Below are 27,869 nucleotides of genomic sequence, written 5' to 3' on the forward strand. Positions count from 1 at the left end.
CCATGGCTCTGCGTCAAAAGCCTGGGTGTGAGGTGCAGCCTTTGATGCGGTACCACGGATAGTTCTAGAAACGTGGTGTACCATGGTTGGCATGCCCACATTGGAGCAACCAGGATAAGTGTCATCAAGTGTTGCCTCAGTTTGCGTGCCACTAGCGGTATTAGAGGTGCTGGGGGAAAAGCGTATGCAAACTTGCCTGACCAGTTCATCCAGATCGCATTGCCCTGTGACTGTGGATGTGGGAACCTGCTGGCGAAGCTTTGGCATTTTGCGTTTTCCCTTGTGGCGAACAGGTCTATCTGTGGATGACCCCACTGCTGGAAGTACGGTTGAAGTACTGATGGGTGTATCTCCCACTCGTGCATCTGGTGGCTGTGCCTGCTGAGCAGATCCGCCATCTGGTTGTCTTTGCCCGGGAGGTGTTCAGCCATTCTCTGTTGTCAAAAAATTGACTGGTGCTAACTCGATCCCTCCTCCCCCGGCACTTGATGGCACTCAGTGTCAGTCCTTAGCGGATTACTTCATAGATAAAGTTGATCTTATCTATGAAAATTTCACTACACCTCCAGGTACTATGTACACTGCCCTTGACATAGTCCAAAAATTGGAAAACAATGACACTGATGCAGTAGTCACTACTTGGCAGCCCTTAGACGCCATTTCTTTCCTCTCCTGTTTAAATAGTGTGAGATCGGGCTCCCCACAGGACGCTCTCCCGGCCAAAATATTAAAACAATTAGACCCCCTCACTCATCCCCCCATCATTAAATTACTCAACGCTTCTCTGAGCGAGGCCCATGTCCCACAACCTTGGAAACACGCCATGGTTGTACCGTTATTAAAAAAACAGGGTGCAGATCCTTCAAATCCTGCTAACTTTCGCCCTATATCTTTGTTGCCAATTTTCTCAAAGATATTGGAGAGACATATAAATTCTCAGCTCTCCAAACTGGTTGAAAACACTGGATTTCTCCATCCTTCTCAGTCGGGCTTTCGGCCTAGGCACTCAACCGAGACAGCCCTCCTGGGGGTGACAGAGAGTCTTAGGCACGGTGTCGATCAGGGAAACACCATGGCGCTCATCCTGCTGGATCTGAGCGCAGCTTTCGACACCGTGTCACATTCCATCCTCATTGACTCTCTGAAATCTCTAGGTGTGGCAGGCCAGGCCTTGGCCTGGCTGGCGTCTTTCCTTAGTGACCGAAGCTTCCAAGTGTTTTCTTCTAAAGCTGCCTCCGCCATTTGTCCTTCCACCCGCGGCGTCCCCCAGGGCTCAATTCTTAGCCCTTTATTATTTAATATTTATGTTAAACCCTTGGCAACCATAGTCGAACAAGCTGGGCTAACCCTGTTTTCCTACGCAGATGACACCCAGATTGTCTTCTCCTTGTCAGGGAGAGACGTAAACAACATCTCCGCACTCAAGTCGGGCCTCACTCTTGTGGCCGACTGGATGCGGAGAAATTGTCTCAAGCTGAATGGGGAGAAGACCGAGGTGGTCATTCTGGGACAGAACAAACATCTTTGGGGTCCTCGCCATTGGCCCATCGAACTGGGAAATGCGCCTACACCATCTACTGCAGTTCGCAACCTGGGCGTCATTATTGACGACAGGCTAACTATGAGACAACAGGCTACTAAGGTCTCAGCCATCTGCTTTTCAACCTTGCGATGGCTTCACAAGATTTTGTGGATGCTCCCCCTCTCCTCTCGCAGAACTGTAGTCCAGGCACTTGTAACATCACGCCTGGACTATGGCAACATTCTCTATTTGGGCGCAGATAAAGCCACTATACATGTGCTGCAGGTGGTGCAAAATGCGGCCGCGCGCCTGCTAAAGAATGTCCCCAGACGCACCTCAGCCACTGCCGCTTTGCGTGACCTCCATTGGTTGAGCATCCCAGAACGCGTTAAATTCAAGGCACTCTGCTATATGTTCAAGGCTAAGCAGGGTAGCGCCCCAGTATATGTTCAGGGGCTGGTAAAACCCTATAGACCCCTGCGCTCATTAAGGTCATCGGACATTGGCAATTTCACAGTACCAAGATGGAAGCTGGCAAAAATGGGAGGCCGCTCCTTTTCCACTCTTGGTCCTAAATACTGGAACTCCCTCCCATTGGCATTAAAATCTGAGACCAACTTACTCCGCTTCCGTAAGGCTTTGAAGACCCTGCTCTTTACTAAGCGTGACCAATAGTCGGCAGAGGCCTTAAGTCAAGGTGACATTCTCTTTTCTTCTACAGTCTATCCCTGGCGCCGGGAAACCCATTGTGGGTAGCTGTGCGCGGTACAAGCTTAAATAAATAAATAAATAAAATAAATAAATAAAATAAATGAGGAAGATGTTCCTTTGAATGGCCCACTTCCACATGATCTGAGCCAGATGAGACAACTGTGGAGAGTTTGTACCTCCCTGCTTTTGTATGTAGTACATGGCAGTCATGTTGTCCGTCCGGATCAACACGACCTTGTTGCACAAGTGTACTTTGAAAGCCTTCATTGCCGTGAAGATTGCCATCAATTCCAGAAGGTTGATGTGCATCCTCTTTTGCTGTGCTGTCCATAGTCCCTGCACCGTGTAATGGAGTACATGAGCTGCCCATCCTTGGAGAGATGCGTCCGTTGTCAGTATTATTTGTGGTACAGGCTCTTGGAATGGTCGGCCCTTGCAAAGGTTTTGTTGGTTCCACCAATGCAGAGAGTTGTATGTCCGACCGCTCACCAACATTAGGTCTTTCCATTGTACTTGAGCCTGATTCCACTGACGTGCTAAGCACTCCTGAAGCGGGCGCCTATCTAGTCTCGCGTGCGGGACAATGAAGATGCAGGAGGCCATCATGCCTATCAAACGCATGAACACTCTTGCTGGAAGTGAGTGTTGGGGTCTGAACTTCTGTATGAGCAGTTGCATGCTGTTTATCCCCGCTGAATTTGGCTGAGCTTTGGCTGCCAGAGTGTTTATTGTCGCGCCCAGGTACTGTCGCACGTGGGCGGGCTGAAGATGTGACTTTGGATAATTCAGCGAGAATCCCAGACTGTGAAGAAGATGAATGGTGTGGGACATGTGGCTGGCACACTGCTGGGCCGTCTTTGCTTGAATAAGCCAGTCGTCCAGATAAGGGTAGACATGTATGTGCTGTCTCCTTAGGTGTGCTGCTACTGTCGCCAAGCACTTTGTGAACACCCTGGGTGCCGTCGTTACTCCGAAAGGGAGGACTTTAAACTGATAATGTTGATTTTGAATAGTGAACCTGAGATACTGTCTGTGTGATGGGTGTATGGGCATATGGAAATACGCATCTTTTAGATCTAGTGTTGCGAGGAAGTCTCCCTGACTGAGTAACGGTAGAACCTGCTGTAAAGTGAGCATATGAAAATGCTCTGACAGAATGTAGCTGTTTAGCGGCCTGAGGTCCAGTATGGGTCTTAGAGACCAGTCTTTTTTGGGTATTAAGAAATAGTCAAGTCAAGTCAAAGAATTTGTATAGCGCTCTACATACCCAGAGGGTCTCAAGGCGCTTGAGGAGGGGAGGGGAATTACTTGTCAAATATCCACGTTTTAAGTTTCTTTCTGAATGCTAGGTGATTCTGAGTGAGGCGAAGGTGAGTGGGAAGGGAGTTCCAGGTTTTAGCAGCCAGGTAGGAGAAGGATCTACCTCCCATGGTGGCTTTGTTGATGCGGGGTACAGTGGCAAGGGCTTGGTTGGATGATCGTAGCTGGCGGGGAGGGGAGTAGAAGGACAGTCGAGTGTTGAGGCATTCTGGTCCGATTTCGTAGAGTGCTTTGTGTGCGTGGGTTAGGAGCCGGAAGGTGATCCTCTTATTGACGGGTAGCCAGTGGAGGTTTTTCAGGTGACCAGAGATATGTTCTTTACGCGGGATGTCTAATATGAGCCTGGCTGAGGCGTTTTGGATTCGTTGGAGTTTTTTCTGGAGTTTAGCGGTAGTGCCGGCGTATAGGGTGTTTCCGTAGTCCAGTCAGCTCGTGACCAGGGCGTGGGTGACCGTTTTCCTGGTTTCGGTGGGGATCCAACTAAATGTTTTTTTGAGCATGCGAAGAATGTTGAAGCAGGATGAAGAGACGGCCTTGACTTGTTTGTACATCGAAAGTGAGGAATCCAGGATGACGCCCAGGTTCCGTGCGTGGTCTGTCGGGATGGGTGCTTTTCCAAGGGCTTCTGGCCACCAAGAATCGTCCCATGCAGAGGGGGAGGTACCTAAGATAAGGACTTCTGTTTTATCAGGGTTCAGTTTCAGACGGCTATGTTTCATCCATTCGGCGACTTCTTTCATTCCTTCGTGTAGGTTAGTTTTGGCGGTGTGAGGGTCATTGGTGAGTGATAGGATCAGTTGAGTATCATCCGCGTAGGAGATGATGTTGAGGTTGTGTTGGCGTGCGATTGATTTGATTTGATTTGATTTGTCAATTTATACAGCGCAGCGATTGCCCATGGGCGTCTTGGCGCTAAGATAAGGGGGCTCATGTATACGTTGAAAAGGGTGGGGCTGAGTGAGGATCCTTGTGGAACGCCGCAGATGACTTTAGTGGCCTCTGACTTGAATGGTGGAAGGCGGACTCTCTGGGTTCTTCCGGTGAGGAACGAGGTGATCCATTCTAGTGCTTTTCCTTGGATTCCGATGTTTGAGGCGCTGTAGAAGGGTGTTATGACAGACTGTGTCGAAGGCTGCGGAGAGGTCGAGGAGGATGAGGGCGACTGTGTCTCCATTGTCCAGTAGGGTCCGAATGTCGTCTGTTGCTGCGATGAGTGCGGTTTCAGTGCTGTGTTTGGCTCGGAAGCCGGACTGTGAGGAGTCGAGGGAGTTGTTGGCTTCGAGGAAGGCGGCGAGCTGGTTGTTGACAGCTTTCTCGATGACTTTGGCTGGGAATGGGAGGAGCGAGATGGGATGGTAGTTTTTTAGTTCGGTGGGGTCCGCTGTGGGTTTTTTCAGAAGGGCGCTGAGTTCTGCGTGTTTCCAGCTTTCCGGGAAGGTGGCGGAGTTGAGGGAGCAGTTGATGACGTCTCTGAGGTGCGGTGATGGAGTCTGCTTTGTTGAAGATGTGGTGAGGGCATGGGTCTGTGGGGGATCCTGAGTGGATGGAGTTCATCAGGCGGATAGTGTCCTCAGTGGAGATTGGGTTCCAGTCATTAAGGATGTTCGAGGGTGGTGAAGGTCCAGCGGATGGTTGGGTGGATTGGTCTCCGGGTTTGTTGTCGAAGCTGTTGTGGATGTCTGCAATATTGTTGTGGAAGAATGAAGCTAGGGAGTCGCAGAGGGTTTGAGAGGGGGTGATGTCGTTGGAGTTGGCCGAGGGATTGGTGAATTCCTTGACGATGTTGAAAAGTTCCTTGCTGTTGTGGGCGTTGCTATCTAGTCGGTCCTTGAAGGCGGTTTTCTTGGCTTTTCGGATCAGTTGGTGGTGTGTGCGAGTGGCGTTTTTGAAGGCTTCCTTGGTGATGGTAGTTGGGTCTTTTTTCCAGGCCTTCTCCAGGGAGCGGCAGAGTTTCTTGGATTTCTTAAGATCATCGTTGAACCAGGAGGCTTTCTTGCTGCCAAGTTTGATTTGTCGTTTTTTCAGTGGTGCTAGGATGTCGGCGCTGTTGGATAACCATAGGGTGAGGTTGGTGGCGGCTTGGTCTGGGTTTGAGGAGTGGGCTGGGGCGTTTTAAAGAAGCGATGAGGAGATCTGGTCGATGGTGATTTTGTTCCAGTTTCTTTGTAGAGTTGGTTGGGGGTGGTTACTGTGTTTGGGCTTGTTGTAGGTAAAGTGGACGCAGCTGTGGTCAGTCCAGAGGAGAGCCGTAGTGTGGCTGAAGGAGACATGGTTGCAGGAGGTGAAGTTAGGGTCGATTGTGTGACGTGCGACCTTCTACATGCACGAGCTCTATGGCCCCTTTTTGCAGCATGCTGACGACCTCCTGCTGCAATAAGTGTAAGTGCTCTGCAGACATAGGACGGTGTCTTGGTGGTATGTTGGGTGGAGTGGATATCAGCTCTAAACAGTACCCGTATTGGACAATGTCTCTTACCCACCTGTCTGTGGTGATGGATTTCCAGACCGGCAGGAACTGTTGGAGTCTCCCCCTGACAGGTGTTATATGGTCGGGGGCAGTGACAGGGCATCACTGTTTGTTATTGGCAGAGGATCTAGAATTGTTGTTTCCTCTTCCTCTGCCTTTGATGTTGTTTCCACGGTATCCACCCCAGTTCTGTTTATTGTAGGTGGTCTGTGTACCTCCTTTATTATACTGTGTTTGCTGTGTGCTTTGGCCTCTTGAAGGTCCTCTAGTATTGGAGCGACGAAAGGAGCCACCCCGAAACTGCTGTGACTGCAGAGCCCCCATAGACTTTGCAGTCTTGTTGTCCTTTTTAATCTTCTCAAGGGTGGTGTCAACCTCAGGTCCAAATAAGTAGTCCGGCTTAACCGGCTGATTGAGGATAGTAATTTGTATTTCTGGTTTGAATCCGGAGATTCTCAACCAGGCATGTCGTCTTAGCATGATGCTAGTGTTAATGGCCCTGGCTGCAGTGTCAGCTGCGTCTAGCACTTAATGGAAGCATTAGTGATAAGCTTGCCTTCCTGGATTAGTAGCTCTGCTCCCTCTTTGTACTGATCTGGTAGGTGTTGCAACAGTGTCTCAAGGGTATCGTAATGGGACCTGTCATATCTGGCTAAGAGTGCCTGAGTGTTGGCAATGCGCCAGATGTTACCTGCCTCCGCTGCCACTCTCTTTCCTGAAGTTTCCAGTACTTTTGACTCTTTGTCAGGAGAGGGAGCGTCACCTGTAGTTTGGGAGTTCGCCCTCTTTTGTGCATTAGAAACAACTAATGAGTCCAATGGCAACTGTCCTTTTATATAAGTAGTGTCCACAGGTGCCGGTCTATATTTTTTTTCAATTCTAGGGTTTAATACCCTTGCCCTTGTGTTTTCTTTAAAAATGTCACCAGCATGCTTGAGGACCCCTTGGAGCATGGGCAGAGTTTTGACGGTTCTTTCCGAAGTGGAAAAGGTGTTGAACAAAAAATCTTCTTCAACCGGGTCAGCATGTAGTAGTACATCATGGTTACCTGCCGCTCTTTCAATAAGGGCGTTAAAAGGCAGTAGTGTCCTCAGTAGGAGATGTTTTTACATTGTATGCATGAGTGTCAGGGGCATTTTGCGGATCTTTTGGGTCAGCAGGGTCCGCCCATGGTTGGGTTTGATCATCGGGATCAGTGTCCACATGATAAGTGTCATCCTCGTCTTCGTCATCCCCTGCATCCACATCTGAGTATGTGGGTGAAAAAAAGAGTGAGGTTCTTGTCCATAGGATTGCAGAGGTTCCACAAGAGCTGGCGATGTGGTTGAATCCCTTTTCTTCTTTAGTGGAATCCTATATGACTCCATGGGCGTTTCAGGTATTATTTTCCTTTTATACAAGGACAATCTACCAGTGTCCGAGTCAATGAACTGCCTTGACTCTTGTTCTTTAGGCTCTTCTGTAGCCTGTAGTCCCATCGACACTACTTTATTGGCTCCGATACCCTTTTTTGGTTCGAACATCTTCGGTCGCACCATCGGTGGCAACCGGAATTTGATTGGTTTCGGAGTGGTTGGAACTGTTCTGACCAACTTTGGGGTTGGGGCCTTTTTTGTCCGACCGTTGTAGCCTTTTCACTGATGCGTTGGGAGTGATTCCGCCACCTCTTTGGACACGAATGGGGTAGTTTGCGTCGACTCGACAGGGTCCTTGGAGCCGGTCTTTGTCTTGGCCGCAGGCGTCGACCGAGGATCGACCCCCTCTTTCGGGTCGAGCACTTTGTCCGTGCCGACTTTCTTTGGCGCCGACTTCGCTGGTTCGACAGCCTTGACTTTGGTCTTTGGCGCCCCAATCTTCGGCTCGATGACCTTTCTGAATTTATCGGTATCAACGTCCTTTTTTTGTTTCTTCAGCTCCGAGGGGTTTGAGGCCTTGGAACCAACCAGAGTTAGCTGCACTTTCGGTTTTGGCAGTGAAGCTTTCGGTTTCCATTTCTTTGGATCAACCAATGGCATTTTTGAAACCAATGGCTCTTTATATGTGTCCGTAGCCCGGCCTTTATGCGGGGCTATAGAACGAGTCTGTAGATCTCGGGTAAGGCCTTGTGGCGATCCCTCGACCTAAGCCTTATGGAGTGTTTTATCTCGGACTCCCGTATCGACGGTGAGGCCTAGCTCCTCGCCTGAGCTATCTTCTACGGCCCCAAGGGCCTCTGCGTCGTCTCCTACCTCATTGACGACGTTTTCTTCCTCTTCGAATTGTTCCTCATCTTCGGCGTCATACTCGGCGTCATGGCTCGAAACAGGGTCTGAGTGTTCACCCTGATCCTCTAGATCAACGACCTCCTCGTCTTCGGTCCCGAAGATGTTTACTGGCTTAGGGGCTGATTTCTGCAACTCCAATCGAGCCGCGCGACGAATCCGAAGAGATTTTTTTGACCTGAACCGGGCACAGGCCATACAGTTGGCCTTGTTGTGATCCGGGGACAGGCACTTGTTGCACACCGGATGGACATCGATGTGCGGGTATTTTGCATTGCAAAGTGGACACCGTTTGAATGGGCTTCTTTCCATCGTAGGTCGAAGATCGGTTCGAGTATGGAAAGAAAACCGGCAAATTCCTCGATGTCCTTCCGAAGCAAAGTTATCGGTACCGAACGACATTATACCGACGCTGTCGAAAGCCTTTTGGCTTTGTAGAAAGTTTTCCTAACTTGAGCTAAGATAGTAACATCCGAACCCAATGGCGGAAAAAAACAATCTGAGGATGGAGGGGATGCCCATACGCACTGTAGTCCAGAGGAGGAGCCACCTATCTCGTGATACTTCGAAGACTCTTCCAGGACAACAATGTGCAATCATCCGGACCCAACACTAGGCGGCAATCTATGCTCGGATATGAATTCAGCAGCCCACATGCCTCGAACAGCTAGGTTCGTGGTAAAAGTGGTTATAAAAATGGGGTCGGTATTCTGAAAAGTTTGGGAAGCCCTGTGCTATGGTTCCATACACCACAATGCGCAAGCTGCTCAGAGCTGGAGCAAACACTCAGAAAAACATAAGGAAACCAGAAAAAAGTGGAGATGATCATGAAAGCAGATCCTACTTTCCTACAGGGGACAAGCACAAGCTGCACACAGAGTGTTGGTCTGCGTGAGGGTCATTCGCGTGGCAACGCGCACAGAACTAAAAGGGTGTGCGTTCCAATACCAGTGAAGCATTTTCGGGAAGACTGGTAACAAGGCAGAAGATAAGCTTCGAAGGGCACCACTCCAATGCGGCTTCGGTCAAATGGTGTTGAAGAGTTTAAAATGACAATTGCAGAAGGATAAGCACAAGCGACAACAATAACATCGAAGATAGAGAAAAGAACATGAGAATCTAACCGAAACCAAGTCAAAACACGGAGCAGAGACATACACATACAAACCCGCTGTCGGTGCCCATGCACATTACCAGCGAGAAGAGGATTCACTCGACCTTGTGACTCGAAAGACTTCTTCGAAGAAAAACAACTTTAACTCTAGATGGCAGAAGTATGCAGAGCATTTGTGTAGGCAGCCACACATGCCATTGAATTTTAATTTCCTAGTAGGGGTTTGGATAAACCCTCCAAGAAGCTTTTCAAAACCTGCCCTTGACACTTGTCTGCAGCAACACATTGAAACAATTAATCAGCAAAATACAAGGAAGGTGTGAAAATGTCAACAGGAGTAAAGCTATACTTGGAGAAGTGGTAGGTAACACTTTATTGAAGCAACCTAAAGACAAACACACCAATATACGGGGGACCCCTTTTGCCATACCATGACAAGAGGGACTAGCCAAGACAAAATGTGAGGTACAACCACCCAGGGGAAAATTGGTGTCAGTATCCCAAGGTTCCTGCAAAGAAATTATTTAAAATCGATATAATAGAGAAAAAGCTCCTCATTACCGCATTTGCATACTCACTTTTCTTTGACTTCTGCTGCTTCACCTTCCTTGTCCTTGTCTTCGTCGGATTTCTCTCCTTTCAATAAAGGTTGAGAGATGATGTCATCGGTGAAAGAGCTGAAATATGATTTAATGAACTGTGGCGAGGGCATGAGGGGCTCACGGTTCTGAAAAGTAAAATATAAGGAAGTTGAGAATAGCCCAGTGTGCTTGCTACTGAAGCAGATGTGTAGGTCTATACCTAGTTTAAATGTGGATTACATGAATTGCCCAAATAAAGAAAAAATAATACAATTAAAAGGTTGCCCGTTCCCGTATGACTTTCCGAGATTGTGTCTGCAATCTCGGAAGCCTTAAGGAAAGAAATAAGGCCTGTAAACTGTCAGGTGGACAAGAGTGTCAATCGAAAATGCACATGAAGAGAAAGACGTTCCTACTGCCCTCTCAAAAATGCAGAGAAAACGATGCTTTCTGGGTAGGTAAAGTGAGGATTTGATACAAATCATGCATTAAATACAGGATATTTATACAGAGAAATATGGAATATGCTACTTACCAGTATGCATCTGTTCTTGGCATGTAGGGCTGCTGACATTCATATTTGTGCATAGATCGCCGCCTAGTGTTGGGTCCGGATGATTGCACATTGTTGTCCTGGAAGAGTCTTCGAAGTATCACAAGATAGGTGGCTCCTCCCTTGGACTACAGTGCGCATGGGCATCCTCTCCATGCTCAGATTGTTTTTTGCCATTGTGGCAGAGATGGAGTATAATACAGTAAGAGATGTCCATGCAAAGAGTGAATGCTACAGCTGCGACAGGCACCGGGGAGGTGGGTGGGCAATATGAATGTCAGCAGCCCTACATGCCAAGAACAGATGCATACTGGTAAGTAGCATATTCCATTCGAGGCATGTGGGCTGCTGAATTCATATCTGTGCATAGAATGTATAGCAGTATCTCCCCTAGCGGTGGCTGCCTGTGTCAGCTGCAGCAGTCTGAAAAATAGTTTTGAGAAAAGCCTGTCCTACAGCAGCTTACTGTTTGGAATGTACATCTACACAGTAGTGTTTGGTAAACGTATGTTTGGTTGACCATGTGGCTGCTCTACAAATTTCGTGTAAAGGAATATTTCCTAGGAAAGCCATGGATGCCCCTAGTTTGCATGTGGAATGCGCCCTAGGGGGAACTGTTAAGGTGCGTTTTGCCTTTGACTAACATATTTGAATGCACTTAACGATCCATCTGGCTATACCTGATTTAGAGATAGGGTTGCCTTTGTGTTGTGGTGAGAAAGCAACAAACAACTGTTTTGTGTTTCGAAATGCCTTAGTTCTATCTATGTAATAAAGCAGAGCCCTTTTGACATCTAGGGTATGCAAGGCCCTTCCAGCAACTGTGGGTTTTGAAAGAACACCGGCAGGTCTATTGTTTGATTTATATGGAAATGGGATACCACTTTTGGCATGAATTTAGGGTTTGTTCTGAGAACTACTCTATTAGCATGTATTTGAATGAATGGCTCCTGAATAGTTAGGACTTGCAGCTCACTAACTCTTCTAAGTGAAGTAATGGCAATAAGGAAAGCCACTTTCCAAGTAAGAAATTGTAGTTCGCATGAGCGTAGTGGTTCAAAAGGTGGTCCCATAAGTCTGGTTAAAACGAGGTTTAGATTCCAGACTGGTGAAGGTGGGTGCCTTGGGGGAATTACTCGTTTAAGTCCCTCCATAAATGCTGTAATTGCTGGCACTCTAAATAGTGAAAAGTGTTGCCTGTTTTGGAGATATGCTGCTGACGCAGCTAGATGTATCCTGATGGATGAGTAGGCTAAATTGTAACGTTGTAGGTGCAAAAGATAGCAAATGATGTTTTGTTTAGAAGCGTCTAATGGGTTTATGTCGTTGTTACTGCAGTAAATGATGAATCGTTTCCACTTAGACGCATAACATGCCCTGGTAGTGGATCTTCTTGCCTCTTTGATAATATTCATGCAGTCTGGAGGCAAGTTAAGATATACAAACTCTAGGATCTCAGGAGCCAGATCGCTAAGTTCAGCTGCTGCGGGTCTGGGTGTTGAATTTCGCAAAGGTTCTGAGTCAGACGACTGGGTGTGAGTCGCAGTCTTTGATGAGGCACCACTGACAGTTCCAGGAACGTTGTGTACCATGGTTGCCTTGCCCATGTGGGAGCAACTTGGATTAGCGTCAGCGAATGTTGGCGCATTTTGCGTGCCACTAGCGGTATTAATGGAGCTGGGGGAAAAGCGTACGCAAATTTGCCTGACCAGTTCATCCATATCGCATTGCCCTGTGATTGCGGATGTGGGAACCTGGCGGCAAAGTACTGGCATTTTGCGTTTTCGCTTGTGGAAAACAGATCTATCTCTGGTTGTCCCCATTTGTGGAAGAATGGTTGGAGGACCTTGGGGTGAATCTCCCATTTGTGCATCTGTTGGCTGTGCCTGCTGAGCAGGTCGGCTATCTGATTGTCCTAGCCTGGGAGGTGTTCTGCCATGAGAAACATGTTCCTTTGAATGGCCCACTTCCACATGCTTTGAGCTAGGTGCGACAGCTGTGGGGAGTGTGTTCCTCCTTGTTTTTGAATGTAATACATCGCTGTCATGTTGTCCGTCCGGATCAACACAGTCTTGTTGCATAATTGTTTTTTGAATGCTTTTAGGGCTAGAAAGACTGCCGTCAACTCCAGAAGGTTCATGGAGAGGCTCGCTCTTACATCCAATCCACAAGAAAGGCCCCAATACAGAACCATCAAACTACCGCATGATTGCCCCGTCTGTTCCCTCTCCCCGCTCCGCCCCCTCCCCTGGCCGCCGTGTCGCATTTTTTAAAAAATTTTCAATGACTTTTTCAAACCACTGAATTGTGCCAGGAATATCATAATCTTTTTATTAACAGCTGTAGGTTTTTGCAATTATCTAAAAATGTCAAGTTGCTATTTTGATGTGCACTCGTTGGCAATGGCTAATCACAATTATGTGTGCTCACTATTTACAATTCTTAACTATTTCCAAAGCACAGTGGTTTGCAGACACGTCCTTGTTTCCTAAATTCAGCCCCTCACAGTAATTTCTCCAAACTCCCTACTCTCCGGCGACATCATGCAGACAAACCAGTGTTCACGCTTCCGGCGTAGGGATTCCCTTCAAGTAAACAACTGCTCCACCTCTGCCGGCTGTCCTCCTTCGGTTGAACTCTGGCAAGACATGCGGTAAGAGACTCCGACCATTCTTTTTGGCAATTATATCGAGCACTGGTGTGTTTCGAATTTAATGTTGTCCCAAACGCTTGTCACATTTAGCGTGATTCCTTTTTTCAGGCAGCCTCGAGCTTTTTTAATTGTTTTTTCAAGCCGTTAGACTCGGCGGGAGCTCACTGTATCAGATTAACATAGGCCTCTGCAGCTAACAGCTATGTTGATTATTGTGACCGGTTCTTGCAACCCGCGCCCCTGAGGCATTTTGACATTTGATTTTGGTCTGTACTTTTTACCTACGGGATTCCTGCACAAACAAGGACACTGCCCACCGAAGGTCTGCTGCCATTTAATTAATTCCGCTTAACACGGACCTGTTCTTAGACACATTTTCGATAATGGTTAGAGGCCACAACACATATATACGGATTTTTCTTTCCTCTAATACAATGTACATTTAAGGTGGCCTTCTCAACCCACTAGGTCATCCTCTGTTTTACTTGAATTTAATCTTATTGGGTATATCTCGGTATTTGCGAGTGTCTGACAACGTTGGTTCATACCAGGGTTTTAGCTGTGTCGGTCAGGGGGTTTGCTGCAGAGGCAGTCTTCTGAGGAACTGCCTCAGTTGTGTGATCCTGGGCAACTCGCTCTGTATCACTGCGTTCAGATCGGCATTCATCAAAGTGAAGCAAACCAAAGCCAGTGCCTACCATTGTGTGAAAATAGGACAGTGTGTAATCTTATTTCAAGCAAAAGTCCTACATCTCAGGATGCGCTCACAATCCCTAAGTTATCACAAATTCAACACCCTGCAAGTGGAATGTGTTAATTTGTGTGCGTGTGAATTCGAGATCCTACATTTTTTAATTAAATAGTGGAAAGTATGAGGTCCTAGAACAATGCCCTCGAGGGACCCCTCTGCCACACCCTGAAAACGCCCATTATTATATGTGCACACATGTTGGTTCTATGAGAGCAGTTACTTCACAGCCTTAAGGCCACACTCCATGTGACATCCCTTTTATGCACCATATGAACATGACCTGCACTTGCTTAATTCTTAGATGTTTGTATTTAGCCCCTATGCAGAGGGTTGAGGCGATGAGGAAGGTCACGTGCCCAGTAGATGTCCCAAGATCGTGAAGACAGGTTGTCTTTTATTCTGAACCCTCTCAGATGTATGCATGACCTTAACATATGCATGTTCTTTCATATGCCTGGCCCTAAGATGTCCTCAGACATGCCTGACCATAACACACTGTGAACAGAATATGAATGTACTTACATATTTTCTCAGAGATGTCAGATGCTCTTGGGTGGTGTGCCTGCATGTACGCAAGAGCGTGTGTTGCACTGGTGTTGCCAATAGGTCTCGCAGTAGGAAAGTTGGAGCTATTGGTTTTGTAAATGACAAAGCCCTTTATGTTTTTAAAATTAAAACAAAAATAAAAGGCATTGCTATTTGCAATTGTAATAGCTCCAACTTTCCTACTGCGAGACCTATTGGCAACCCTTCACCCTCAACCTCTCACTCACCCTCAACACCTCAGCCTCACCCTCACTCACCCTCAACCCCTCACACTCACTCACCCTCACTCACCCTCAACTCCTCACCCTCACTCACCCTCACTCACCCTCACTCACCCTCACCCTCACTCACACTCACCCTCCCTCAACCCCTCACCCTCACTCACCCTCAACCCCTCACCCACACCCTCAAACCTTCACCCTCAACCCCTCACTCACCCTCACTCTCACTCACCCTCACTCAGCCTCAACTACTCTCACTCACCCTCAACCCCTCACCCTAACTCACCCTCACCCTCACTCACCCTCAACACCTCACTCACCCTCAACACCTCACTCACCCTCACTCACCCTCAACACCTCACCCTCAACCTCAACCCCTCACCCTCACTCACCCTCACCCTCACTCACCCTCAACCCCTCACTCACCCTCAACCCCTCACTCACCCTCAACCCCTCACCCTCACCCTCAACCCGTCACCCTCACACAGTGCAATAGGTCTCAGACCATTTCAGTTAGAGCTTTAAGAAATGTTTATGGCTTTTTTTATTTGTAATTCTTTAGCATTGGCTACAGGAAACAAAAATGCTAAACATTTACAAAAAAAACCCATAAACAATTCTAAAAGCACTAACTCTAATGGTGCGAGACCTATTGCATTTCCAATGCTTGTCATTGTATGTGGATTGTGTATTAGTTTTATAAGTGGAGGATTGCTGTGATGTGTTACCTCGCGCTCCTCCTCTATAGCTTGAGCGACGAAAGGAGCCTCTGTGTTGTTGGGACTGAAGGGCTCCCATGGATTTTGCAGTTTCGGTGTCCTTTTTCATTTTGTCCAGAATTGAGTCAACTGCTGGGACAAACAAGAAATCTGGATTTATAGGCTGATTAAGAATTGTGGCCTGTACTTCATTTATGTGTTAATAGATCTGACAGCTGTATCTGCCGCATCTAGAGCACACTTAATAGAGGCATTGGTGATGAGCTTTCCCTCTTGTATAAGTTCATCTGCCTGGTCTTTGTAAGGCTCGGGTAAGTGTTGGAGAAGTCCTGCTAAAGAATCATAGCGTGCCCTGTCATATCTGGCCAGTAAGGCCTGTGTATTAGCTATTCTCCATGAGTTTGCTGCTTGAGCTGCTACCCTTTTGCCTGATGCTTCCAAAATCTTAGACTCTTTGTCAGGAGGAGGAGCTTCCAGTTGTTTGTGAATTTGCACGTTTTCGTGCGTTGGACACCACCAAAGAGTCTAAAGGCAGTTGTCCCCTGATGTATGTAGGGTCTACTGGTGCCGCCCTATACTTCTTTTCTATTCGCGGGCTGATGACACGTGCTCTAGCAGTGTCCTTGAAGATGTCATTAGTGTGCTTTAGGACGCCCTTTAACATGGGGAGAGTTTTGACACTTCTTTCTGATGTTGCTAGTGTATCAAATAGAAAGTCCTCTTCTATAGCATCTGAATGCATGTCTACATTATGGTAGCATGCAGCTCTGTCTATCAAGGAGTTAAAAGCCACTGTGTCTTCTGTGGGTGATTGCTTAGCTGGGTATACAGTAGGGTCTGTAATGGGTAGAGCCCCCCTCATTGTCTGGCTCACCTCCACCCCCCCATGAATCTGTGTTGGAGTCTCCATATGAGTTTTGTTTATCTCCAAAACTCACATCTGCATCCTGATCTTGATCTTGGTTGTAATCAAGAGTGTGCAGGGGAGTATGGTGTGTATGGAGTAGCAGGCATAGTTGGAGTGATAGGTTGGAAAAGAATAGGAGAGGTAGCAAAGTCTCTCTTCTTTTTTAGTGGAATTTTTGAAAAGTCTTCACCAGGCACTGGTCTTTTTTTCTTTTTATACACAGTCACTTTCTCAGTATTTGGGTCAATATATAGTTTTGACTGATCCTCTGTGGAAGGTTCTGGATGGATGATCTCCTCTTCCACAGTTTTTTGCCTTGGCACCGTAGCTTTTGGTTTTACTTTCTTCGGTTCGATGCCTTTACTTGGTTCGACCGCTTTTGGTGCTTGGATCAGTTTTGTAGGCTTTCCGACCGGTTTTGTCGGTCTGACGTCTTTTACAGATTTCACCAGTGGTTTTGGACCGATCGGTTTAGTTGGTTCGATAACCCGTTTAGGTGTTATAGGTGTCTTTGGAGCCTGCGTCTTTGGGTCAATGCCCTTTTTGGATCGATGGGCTTCGGCTCGACCGATTTGGTGTGGTCTACCTTCGGTTTCGGTTCGACGACTGCCTTGGGCGTAGCCCTTTTGCCTTCGTCGACGGCTTCTTTTCTTTTTCGACAGCCGAACCCGATTTTCTCGGGTCGCCGGACTTTGGCTTCGAGGCCGGTTCAATGGCCTTTGGCTTCGAGGTCGATTCGACGGCCTTTGGCTTTGATGTCGATTCGACGGCCTTTGGCTTGGATGTCGATTCGACGGCCTTTGGCTTGGATGTCGATTCGACGGCCTTTGGCTTGGATGTCGATTCGACGGCCTTTGGCTTGGATGTCGATTCGACGGCCTTTGGCTTGGATGTCGATTCGACGGCCTTTGGCTTGGATGTCGATTCGACGGCCTTTGGCTTGGATGTCGATTCGACGGCCTTTGGCTTGGATGTCGATTCGACGGCCTTTGGCTTGGATGTCGATTTGACGGCCTTTGGCTTGGATGTCGATTCGACGGCCTTTGGCTTGGATGTCGATTCGACGGCCTTTGGCTTCGAAGGTGTCAATGGAACGGTGGCCTTCGGGTCGGCGCCCTTTGGTTTGATCACCCTCGGTGCGACGACGTTCGGTCCGAAGACTGTCGTGTCGATGAGTTTTGGTTTTAATGGAATCGGCTTTAGAGTACGTGTCTCAAAAGGCTCTTTTTGTATGTTCTTAGCTGGGCGGTATGGCGGGGCTGTAGAACTACTATCTTGATCTTGGCTAAGGCCAGATAGCGATACCTCGACCTGAGTCTCTGATATTGGTGTAGTGTCTATATGGGCGGTGTACTCACGGTTCGCCAATCGTCTTCATCGGAGTCGTCCTCGAAAGCTACAATATCTTGTTCGTACTCTTCGACATCAATGATCTGTTCTTCGTCGTCAATATAATATTCAGAGTCGTGCTCGGAGAATTGATCTCCCTCCTGCTCCGAGTCTTCGGCGTCAACCAGGTCTTCTTCGTCGTCGAAGATATTCTCGGGCTCTGGTGCTGACCTCTGCATTTCTTGCCTTGCTGCCCGTCTATTTCGGATCGTCTTTTTGGACGGGAACTGAGCATGTTGCACACTGTATGTTTATCGGTGTGCGGGAACTTCGAGTTGCACTGCGGGCAGTATTTGAATGGACTTCGTTCCATCGACCGTCGGTCCTTGTGGCGTCGAGAAGGCTTAAAGGCCCGATTCGACGACCAGAGTGCAAACTAATGTCGAAAAGGTTATCGGTACCGATAGCGAACAATACCGACGAGAACCGAAGGCCTTTTGACCTCTAGAAAAGTTTTTGTTGATTCCGAACTTGGAGTGCTGGAAAGTACATCCGAACCCAATGGCAGAAGAAAAACAACGTGAGCATGGAGAGGATGCCCATGCGCACTGTAGTCCAAGGGAGGAGTCACCTATCTTGTGATACTTCGAAGACTCTTCCAGGACAACAATGTGCAATCATCCGGACCCAACACTAGGCGGCGATCTATGCACAGATATGAATTCAGCAGCCCACATGCCTCGAACATGCATATATAAAAACATAGCATCTTGGCAATGAGTAATTCACATTAATTTTAGAAATTATTGTGTGTGTGCACTAGTGGGAAGTCCAGGTCAGCCTACATTTACTGTAGGCATTATGATTTGTCAATGAGCTATAGTTATGAGGGTGCATTTTTGTTACTTGAGACAACAGACATTTTTACTGCTTTTTGAAAAGCTTTGCAATTGAGGATTGTGCACATGTCAGCAGGATGGGCGCCCATAAGGAGGTGACAACAGTGGAGAAAGGATTTGGTTATAGAAGCAAATCCGTGCAGCACATAGCAAAAATTCCTCAGAGTGAAAATGAAAAAGCAACTTTTTGACCTCCTCCCCTTCCCCTTGCTAGGACAACCTTGGAGAGGTTAACATTGTAATACCCTATTTATTACCGCTATGTAGTGCGGGTAGGGAAATGACTGAACTCAGTCACGTACAACAGGTAGTACAAACAAGCATTTGCAATGCAATAGGTCTCGCATTAGGAAAGTTTGAGCTATTGGTATTGTAAATGACACATTTTTGATTTATGTTTTGGTTTTGAAAATTACGAAATTAATAGCTTTGTCATTTACAATGCCAATAGTTTTAACTTTTGCAAATGTGACACCTATAGCATTTGTAATGCAATATGTGTTGTATTTACATGACTTAGATGTATTAATATTACAAATAACAATGGCTTTTATTTTTTTTAATTAATACTTATATAAAAGTTATTGTAATTTATAATGGCAATAGCTTCAACTTTTTGTAAATAACTTTTGGGAAGATTATGTTCAGGTCATTTTATTGTGATGAAAATCCAAGAACAGAAGTGAAATATTAACATCTTTTTGTGACATTTGTAACAAGAGGGCAAGAGAGAGAGAAGGAAGGGAGGGGAAGAGAGAGAGGGAGGAGAGGGAGGGAAGGGGGAGAGAGAGAAGGAAGGGCCGAGAGAGGGTGGAGAGAGGGGAGGTAAGGAGGGGGAGAAAGAGAGAGAGAGGGGTTGGAGGGAGGAAAGAGGAGAGAGGGGGAGAAAGAAAGAGAGAGAGGGAAGGAAGAGAGCAAGAGAGTGAGGGATGGAGGGCGGGAAGAGGGAATGGGAGTGGGAGTGGGAGCAAGAGAGAGGGAGGGGGGGCATCTAAAAAAATGACTCTCTCTCCATCAGAAAATACTTAGAAGGTCCCAAAAGCGAGACCTATTGTCTATGCCAATGCTTGTTTTATTTTTAGTGGGAAGAGGCTCAGAGGAAGCAGCGATGGAGGAGCTGGGTGTTCGGGATGTAAACAAATGGGGGGAAGCATTTGGTTGGAAGAGTAACATAGAGAGGGGGATGCAGGGATGTGAATGGGCAAGCAGCAGATGGCGAGGAAAGAGCAAAGCCAGAATTGCAGAGGAGCATACGCATACATGGCAACATTTCAGAAGAGCAAAGAGGGAGATTTAAAAAAAATAAATAGGGAGAATGGGGCCTTGAATCGGGTTACTGGCATGTATGGGCTTTGGAAGTGTGCTGCTGCAGGATTTGACATATGAAACACAAATGCATTTTTTTTCATACCTTTCAGAAGCATGGAGCGCAATGGCAGGCAGAGAGAGGGTGATGCAAGTGTTGTGCACTGGCCTGGCAGGTTGCCGGCAGTGCATGCTCCGAAACCCCCCGTGTGACAGCCTGGGCTAAAACAGCTTCCTGTGCACACACACACAGCACCCCCCCCCAATACTTCACAGGTCTTTAAAAGACCATTCTCTTGTTGATGACACTTTGTTGGTTTTTCATCCCTTCTAGAGCCCCTGCATGGCCACTCTGACTATTGCTGGAAGATTTGGCACTTAATACAATACCAAGCCCCGTCACTCAGCTGAAACCCCGAGGAATCGGGTTTTTGCTTGCAGGAATCGGGAGGTGGGAGACTAGCCTTGAAATCGGTAGTCTCATGCCTGAATCGGGAGGGTTGGCTTGTCTGCATACGAACTGTCCCTGAGGTGAAGCCAGGCATAGAACTTTACCATGTAAATACGTTATTCTTTCTATAATGCTTGGTTACCGCCGGCTTCCTTTGTTAACACAGAGCACACTGTCTGCTCGTGTGCAATGGAATAATTACTAACTCTCATCTCATATAAACATAGCGTCAAATTCCCTTTCATCAACTCATAGGAAGCGCCCAGAAAGCAATTTTATCCATGCAAACTCTGTTTCAAAACACACCGTATTTTAGATTGTCCTTGCTGCCTCTGGGTGCTAGCAGGCGAAAGGAGATAACTGATCTCTCTACCTTCTCCCAACCTTCCTTATATCCATATGTTGACGAGTCGGAAAAAGCGCCTAAGGTGGTTTGGCGAAGAGCGCTTGTGTACGGCAGAGTTCTTCACTGGGGGTGTTACTGTGCGGGGGAGCACACCCACCTGGCAACATTTCCCATTCAAATATGATTCGATCTGTAAGGGGCTCTTTGACAACTCCGAGCAGCGCTTGGAAGGCCTGCCAGATTCCGGGGAATTATGGGGGAGATTAAAAGCGGTTGTTGATAAACGTGTGAATGAATCGGATATCTTTTAAGGTGTGTATTATACTCTAAGAAAAGGCGGCCTCTTAAATGCATTTATTCACCTATAAAGTAAAATACAGCAACAGATGTTCATACAGCCGCAAACATAAAATAGTTACGTTTGTTGCATTTCCTCATGTATTCCACTGTTCAAAACATAAATGCCAAAGTACTTAGCAGTATTCGAACCGTGCCATTACTAACGAGCATAGCACGGAACAAGAATGCAGTACCAGCCGCAGACCCCTTTGAGTTTCTGACACCACAACACAAGTGACCTTCCTTCAACAAATGTCCCAAAAAGAGCAGCGGAAACTGGCATTGCTGTGGGTAGGAGGAAGGAGAAATGAGAGTCACGGCCTGGCGGCTGTGAAGTGTGAAGCAGTGGGCGGGGAAGCAGATCCCTTTGAAGCTCTCGGAGGCAGGAGGAGGGCGGGGGGGGTCAGGGATGTGAATGGGCAAGCAGCAGATGGCGAGGAAAGAGCAAAGCCAGAATTGCAGAGGAGCATACGAACTGTCCCTGAGGTGAAGCCGGGCATAGACACACCAGTCAGTGTGGGGGGTGTGGCGTACGTGTATTGAATAAAAGCGCTTCAAAGTCATGCCAGGGGTAGCGAGCGCTATATGGATGCAATTACAATACATGTAGGTAGAATCAAATGCTGCTTTGTTTCTAACATTTTAAACAATTACAGTAACGTGGTACAGCAGGTGTTAATTATAAAAAAAAAGCCTGTGAGCTAATGGCCTGGGTCGATGTAATCACAGTATACGCTGACCCCTGGGGAGTGCAACGGGAGCCCCTCTAGGACTGTGGGTTGCTGACCCTAGTAATTACAGGAGGTCAGATCTCTACAATTGAAAACAAACTGAAGTAGAATTGTGGTAGCGGTGAGGAAAGAAGTTGAAGGCTGTGCTTAAGGTGAGCTAGCAGCTCGATCAGATGGACAAACAATTTAAAGAAAAACAAAGGGACACACGTGTATGCCTGCTTCCGCACCAGGGCAAATGAGAAGGAGTGGGAAAGTGCACTTCACGGGAATAGTGCGTAAAACAAGATGAATGGATGGCAATTGAATACGCGTTTAAAATATTGAGGAGCGCAGGGGTGGAAGAATGAAGCAGTGAATAGCACTTTGCACCGCGAAGAAAAGGATTAAGTACGTCACAAGAAAAATCTCACCTAAAAAACGAAGGCGCAAGTGTGTGCGCTGTGAGGAGTGTCAGGAGCTCCGTGAGAGAAAACGAAACTGTGTGGGGCATCCAGTTGCAGTGAATAGATATTTGTGGTAGCTGTGGACCTTCTAATTGCAAGTCTGAGGCATGAAAGGAGCCGAGGCATCGAGCGACCATATGGAGAGGGAGGGGGTGGTGATTAGCGAGCGAGAAAAGCCAGAAACACCAGGGGGCGGAGAAGCAGATTGCCTTCAAGGCAGGAGGCAGGCAGAAGGCTCGGGCAAGCTCGTGGAAGAAAGCCGTGAAGCAGGGGGCGGGGAGCCGAACCCTTTGATGTATCTCACTGCCTGGCGGCCGTGAAAACAAGCAATTAGGGGGAGGAGAAGGGAGGCCAGTGCGCACTGCGCACGCTGGGGAAGCCTGTGGGAGGGAGGCGGATGGCTTTGAGGTGGGGTAATGCGCGTGCTTGTGGTGCTTGTGGTCACGTGATTTCACATGAACTGTTGGAAATCCGCACTCGCAATCCGCCTGGTTTAATTTTCTGGTTTCACCGCAATAGGTCTCTCTGCGAGACCTAAAAATATATTTAACTATAGCCAGAATGCAAGTGGTTAAATCTATATATTCAGATATTAAAAAACTACTATGCCTTCTAACTATTAAGCACGGTTTTCCTTGGTGAAGTAATTAAAACAGATATTCTGTGAGGAAGCAAGTTTTGTAACACTGAATTTGACTATTGAACTTTAAGAATAAATGTTTGATTGCATGTTTAACAGTACAGTAGCTCTAAATAACGTGTTATTGGGCAGCTTTTAATTTCACTAGCAAGGCATGAACCTGCAGTGCAGCTGAACTTCTAGTTGACTTTTAAACTTTTCCTGTGGTACTGGACGGTACACCTGTGATTCTGGAAAGTAAACCTCTACACTACATCAGTAACTGCTGATGATTAGAGAGCACAGGAACATCCAAGGCTGTCCCCTCAAGATGTTTTCCCACACCGTTGGTATAGATGGAAAATAAAAATGGTGCCAGGACGCAGCCTTACCTTACCCCTCTTAAGAAAATGTAGCACAGTCTTTAATTCATAGTATCTCCGCAGTTAAGTGAGATGCTCTATCTTCTGGTATGTGGTTGATTCCAGTCGTCACATACTAGGCCTTTTAGATCTTATTAAGGGTGATTAAAGTACTAATGTCTTCCCTGGTTGGTTTCCTTTTAGTGGGCTAGTGATAATGGGTTCAAACAATCGTGATGCATACTTGAGAGCTTCAGCAAAGGTAATTTCAGTCTCTCCGCATGGAAGTCTTAGGCAAATGTTTTTTACGTGGCTTATAAGGTGTATAAAAACGTATCTTGAGTTATATTGTCATCCAGGTCTCTATTAGATTTCGAAAGCAGAGTATCCTGTTCAAGCTCAGCTATTGGAGAACCCCTTAAAGTTTAACATTGTGCTTTTTACTGGTGTCAATCAGTGCACATTTTTACAATAACAAATTCTTGATTCCTTTGGATATCAGATACATTTAAGCTACTTTCTTTTGCTTATGTGTCTTCACGAGGAAAGGAATTTGGCACAGTGGTAAGTGTTGACTGCACTCCAGTTACACATTTTTGTCTTTCGAGTTTGGATTGTTTTCAGTTTGTTCAGTCAGAGGTTTTAGGAGCCTTTTCGTCTTGCGGGGTTCTTCTTCAGCTAAAGCAAAACAGTAGAGGTTCATGACATTTGAAAACATCTAAACCGTCTTTGTCTTTACAATATGTGATTGTGTCTCGAATAATTCATCTATTGTGGAACCAGCAAAAAAATCCTCTGTAGAGAAAGTAGTCTTCTGTATGGTACCTAGCTCAGTACCATTAATGAAATGTCATACAGAGACCACTTTTTTGATGCCAAACATAACATGTGTGAGGTCAGGATTTTCTAAAAACTGAGTACATGTTCCACAATCTTGTAATGATTCCAAGGTGAACATTTGTTACATACCTAATGCTTATCTGTTGAAGGGAACTGTTCATGGCAACCATAGCCAAAACAGCGGGTCTTAGGTTGAACAAAATGTGAAAAATGAACATTCTCATATAGTCCCAACCTTGGCCAATTCTGACAATGAGGGTTGACTCTCAGCTGTTCTTTGCAACCAAAATCACCTGTGTTTCCTCTCAAGATTTCACACTTTTCAGAACATCTGCTATACAACAGCAAAATCTGTGCAAACGATAGGAGCCCTTATTGGTTGAATATCTGATTGCAGCCTAAAACCATTTACTCTGATTCAGGACATAAAGGATTGAGAGGGTAACCCAAGGCTAAACTGTGTATACAACATAGTGAGAATTTGTAGAATCTTTAAATACTACATCTGATGCCATGGTCATGTAAAGCTTTCATCGTAGGTGCTGTGCTCTTATATTATATATCATGAAAATATAGTTTGCAAAATTTACCTAGAGTGATTTGATTTTACGTAAAATCACTGTACCACCAACGGTTGATTATGCCACAACACTTCGGCTTTATTACTTGGTTATAAATTTGTAAACAAAATGCATATATTCAGAAGAAAATGGACAATCTAACCTTATATTTATCTTTGGCTTTTTCTTTCCCGAGGAGCTTGAGGACCTTGTCAGCTAATAGCATGCTCTGTTGGTTCTGGAAACCTTCTAAAATGCAGACCGCAGTGACATCTAGAAACAGAATGGAAAAAATGAATCAACAGAATTTTACTTGGGATAAACGGTTACATGTCGTTACAACTAATTCAGTTGTGACGCATGCCTTTACCAAGCATGCGTTACAACTGAATGCTTTTTTTATTTAGGGGTGGGCGGAATTTGCGTAATCGCGTTCCGCAAATCCCAGCGAAACGGTAAAAAATGTCCGCGAACACGCGGAATTGCGTGTTCACGATGCATTTTTACTGTTCGCAATCGCTGTTTGCATGCTCGGGGGAAATATCTCGCAAACACGCATTTGAGAACGCGAACAAGCAAAAAATGTCACATTTCGCGTTCTCCGCGGCACGCGAAATTACCCAAATTCCGCGAACGGAATTTAACGCCCAGGCATACGCATAACCTTTCCCACGAATATTCCTTCACCACGCATAGATTAACAACGATTTTCACTGTTAATTTATGCATGGTAAGGGCAAACTCTTGGGAAAGGTTACACCCCTCTCTTTTACCCTTACGTGTCCCCCAGACCTTCGTCTATTTACCCCTGCCCTTAACCCTCAATCTTTTTTTATTTTTTAATTCCCCTTACACCTCTTCACGTCGTTCTTTCTTCGTCTTCTTCCTTGATGACGTTCTACGTCGTAAAGAGGAAGGGGAAGTTTCTTTCCGTTTCCTCTCTAACGACGCCGATAGCCGATTGTCTCCATTTTGCTACCCCCCTTTTTATTCTCACTTTTTTTTGTTGATTGGGTAGGGCCCCGATGCCCCCTTTTTATTTTTTGCATTTACCACACATGCCTTTACTACGCATCTCGTAGTAACGGTATGCGTGGTAAATGCTTCCGTGGTAACCACACATGCGTTCTAATGTATGCGTGGTAAAGCCTTTCATGGAAACGGCCGCGTGGTAGGGGCCGTTTGCCGCGATAAACACTCTAGTTATTGCACTTTCGAGCAAACCCATTTTATTTATCACAAGCTTTTCTGCACATTCTGACTTTAGAACAGACTGTTCACAAAACCAGGTTTGACATTGCTAATGTTTTTTTTATATTGTACAGTGAAATGCATGTCCAACATCCAATAAGACTCACAGAACTGATACAACCCGGGCAGCAGCCATGCAAGCCCAAGTAGAGGTTCAATCGTCAATCGCACACAGACACAACAGATACCAAATCCCCATCAGTAGAGCAACCTACCAGCGCACTCCCAGAACAGGTGCCAAATGAGCACGCTTTTCTCAATTGACTTATGTAGCTTTGTGATGGTTTCTGTACAAAATACAGAAAATGAGCGTTTGATAGACCTGCAAAAGTGTTAATCACCAATGAACATGTTTCATTCTAATGGATGGGGACTCTTTACTTTCCACGAGAGGTAAGATGGTGGGGGAGGCACGGATGTCCTCTCATGCCATGGGTGGCTGTGCTCAATACATACCTCACCAAGCTCTTCACCATTTCGTTTTTCATTATATTATAACTGGAGACGAAACGAAGCAACAGGTATAATATGAGCAGACTCACCAGACAACTTAGCAATCTTCTAATAATTTTTCAGACAATGTATTAGGCACTCATTAAAAGTAACAACTGCCTCCTCCCTTTTTCCTACACCATAAAGGCACCAGAGGGGTTGTGTTTAGAGGCGGTCATGCATATGAAAATGCTGCTGACAGTTCCATATCTTGTGTTATTTCTTGGGGAATCAGTAAATGGGCTTTTCTAAATGCATACTACTGTTTGTCCTGCATAGCAATCTAACCTTGCTCAGGGAGCTAGATCCCCTCCAATTCTTAGCCATATCACAACCTGTCAGAACAAGTCCTACGTGTATTAGGGCTTGGCACAGTGGTTTGTACTCTCATTGTTAAAGATGTGACGTAGAGTTACCATGAGTGATCGCGGGATGTGCCAATCAAGCACCAGCACAAACTGCCAAATCCTCCTCCCAGATGACATATATAGCAGGGAAGTCCTACAATGTGCTGAAGAAAGTACCTACTGCTGAATGACATCTCAGTGTGGTAGGAGAAAAAAAGCTCCGCTCAGTTTGTAAAGTATTACTCAGGGATAGTAAGCCCTGTGATGGTACTTCAGTTTAATTAATAGTTTTCACCCACATCACCCTCCCTTAAAGCAGAGAAAGTCCTTGGGGGCGCTAATGACTAGTGAAATGTACAACACCAACACTCACTTATATCCCATGCCCTGCATCAGTAACTTATCTTCCAAAGGGTTGAATCTGCCCCATAGCTTGGTAATTCACATAGAAGAAAGATTGTGTCGTAGATGAAGGCCGCAGAAGAAGTGAGATTCATGCAATTGAAAGTCATTCTTCAATTCTTTTAATGATTAGAGTTACAATTTAGAAATCATAGCCTATAACTGGGAGATATGGATGAGGTACCATTCCTGGAAACTATGTACTGATAAGCCCAATTTCAGCTTGGTACCAAACCAGAGAGGAGTCTCTCCAGACAGTCTGCCACCCCATTAAATTGGGATTAAGGAGGCTCCCCAAGACTTACAAAGGAATTTGATTGCTGGAGAAATTCTGTAATACAGACAATTAAGTGGTGAAGTCTCCCCCAAAGCCCTTCTCTTCTATAAGCTGGGTCCCCATGCAATTCAAAGGACCAATTACTGACTATCATGTACAAGCTGGATTCTGAAAAGTGTACTTCTGGAGAATTTACATATTTATTTACAGTTTTTATAAAACAATAGTAATCAATTCAGATAAGACGTATATCTCCCTTATCGAGCTTGAGTCAAAGTATGCTGATTTAATTTGCATTTTCAGAATCAAAAATGTTTTTCATGTAAAGTTTGTTTCCTAATTGATAGTCAAGGACCACTGTTTTTTCTTAAACTGATTCATACCCAGGTCCTTTGACTCTATGGGTGACACCCCATTGATTTAATGGTCTCTTGTGCAGGGATTCCTGCGAGGGTTGTGAGTGTCATTTATGTGTTATTTGTTTCATGTCCTGTATATGTAAGTAAGTCCTTACAAACGTATAAACCTGTATCAAATCCATAGACAT

At 46.1% G+C, this 27,869-nt stretch overlaps 1 protein-coding gene across 2 annotated transcripts in view; it reads right to left on the minus strand.

The window, feature by feature from the left end:
• TOMM70 (translocase of outer mitochondrial membrane 70) overlaps positions 1-27,869 on the minus strand; it is a 227,165-nt gene that overhangs the window by 122,971 nt on the left and 76,325 nt on the right. For both annotated transcript variants that reach the window (XM_086934541.1, XM_086934540.1), the window contains exons 4-5: positions 24,717-24,826; positions 9,974-10,122 (exon numbers count right to left, since the gene is read on the minus strand). In XM_086934541.1, the coding sequence (XP_086790667.1) occupies positions 9,974-10,122; positions 24,717-24,826 (259 nt within the window). The remainder of the gene's footprint in view (positions 1-9,973; positions 10,123-24,716; positions 24,827-27,869) is intronic.

The sequence above is a fragment of the Lissotriton vulgaris genome, chromosome 8 (assembly GCF_964263255.1).
Source record: "Lissotriton vulgaris chromosome 8, aLisVul1.2, whole genome shotgun sequence".
NCBI lineage: Eukaryota > Metazoa > Chordata > Amphibia > Caudata > Salamandridae > Lissotriton > Lissotriton vulgaris.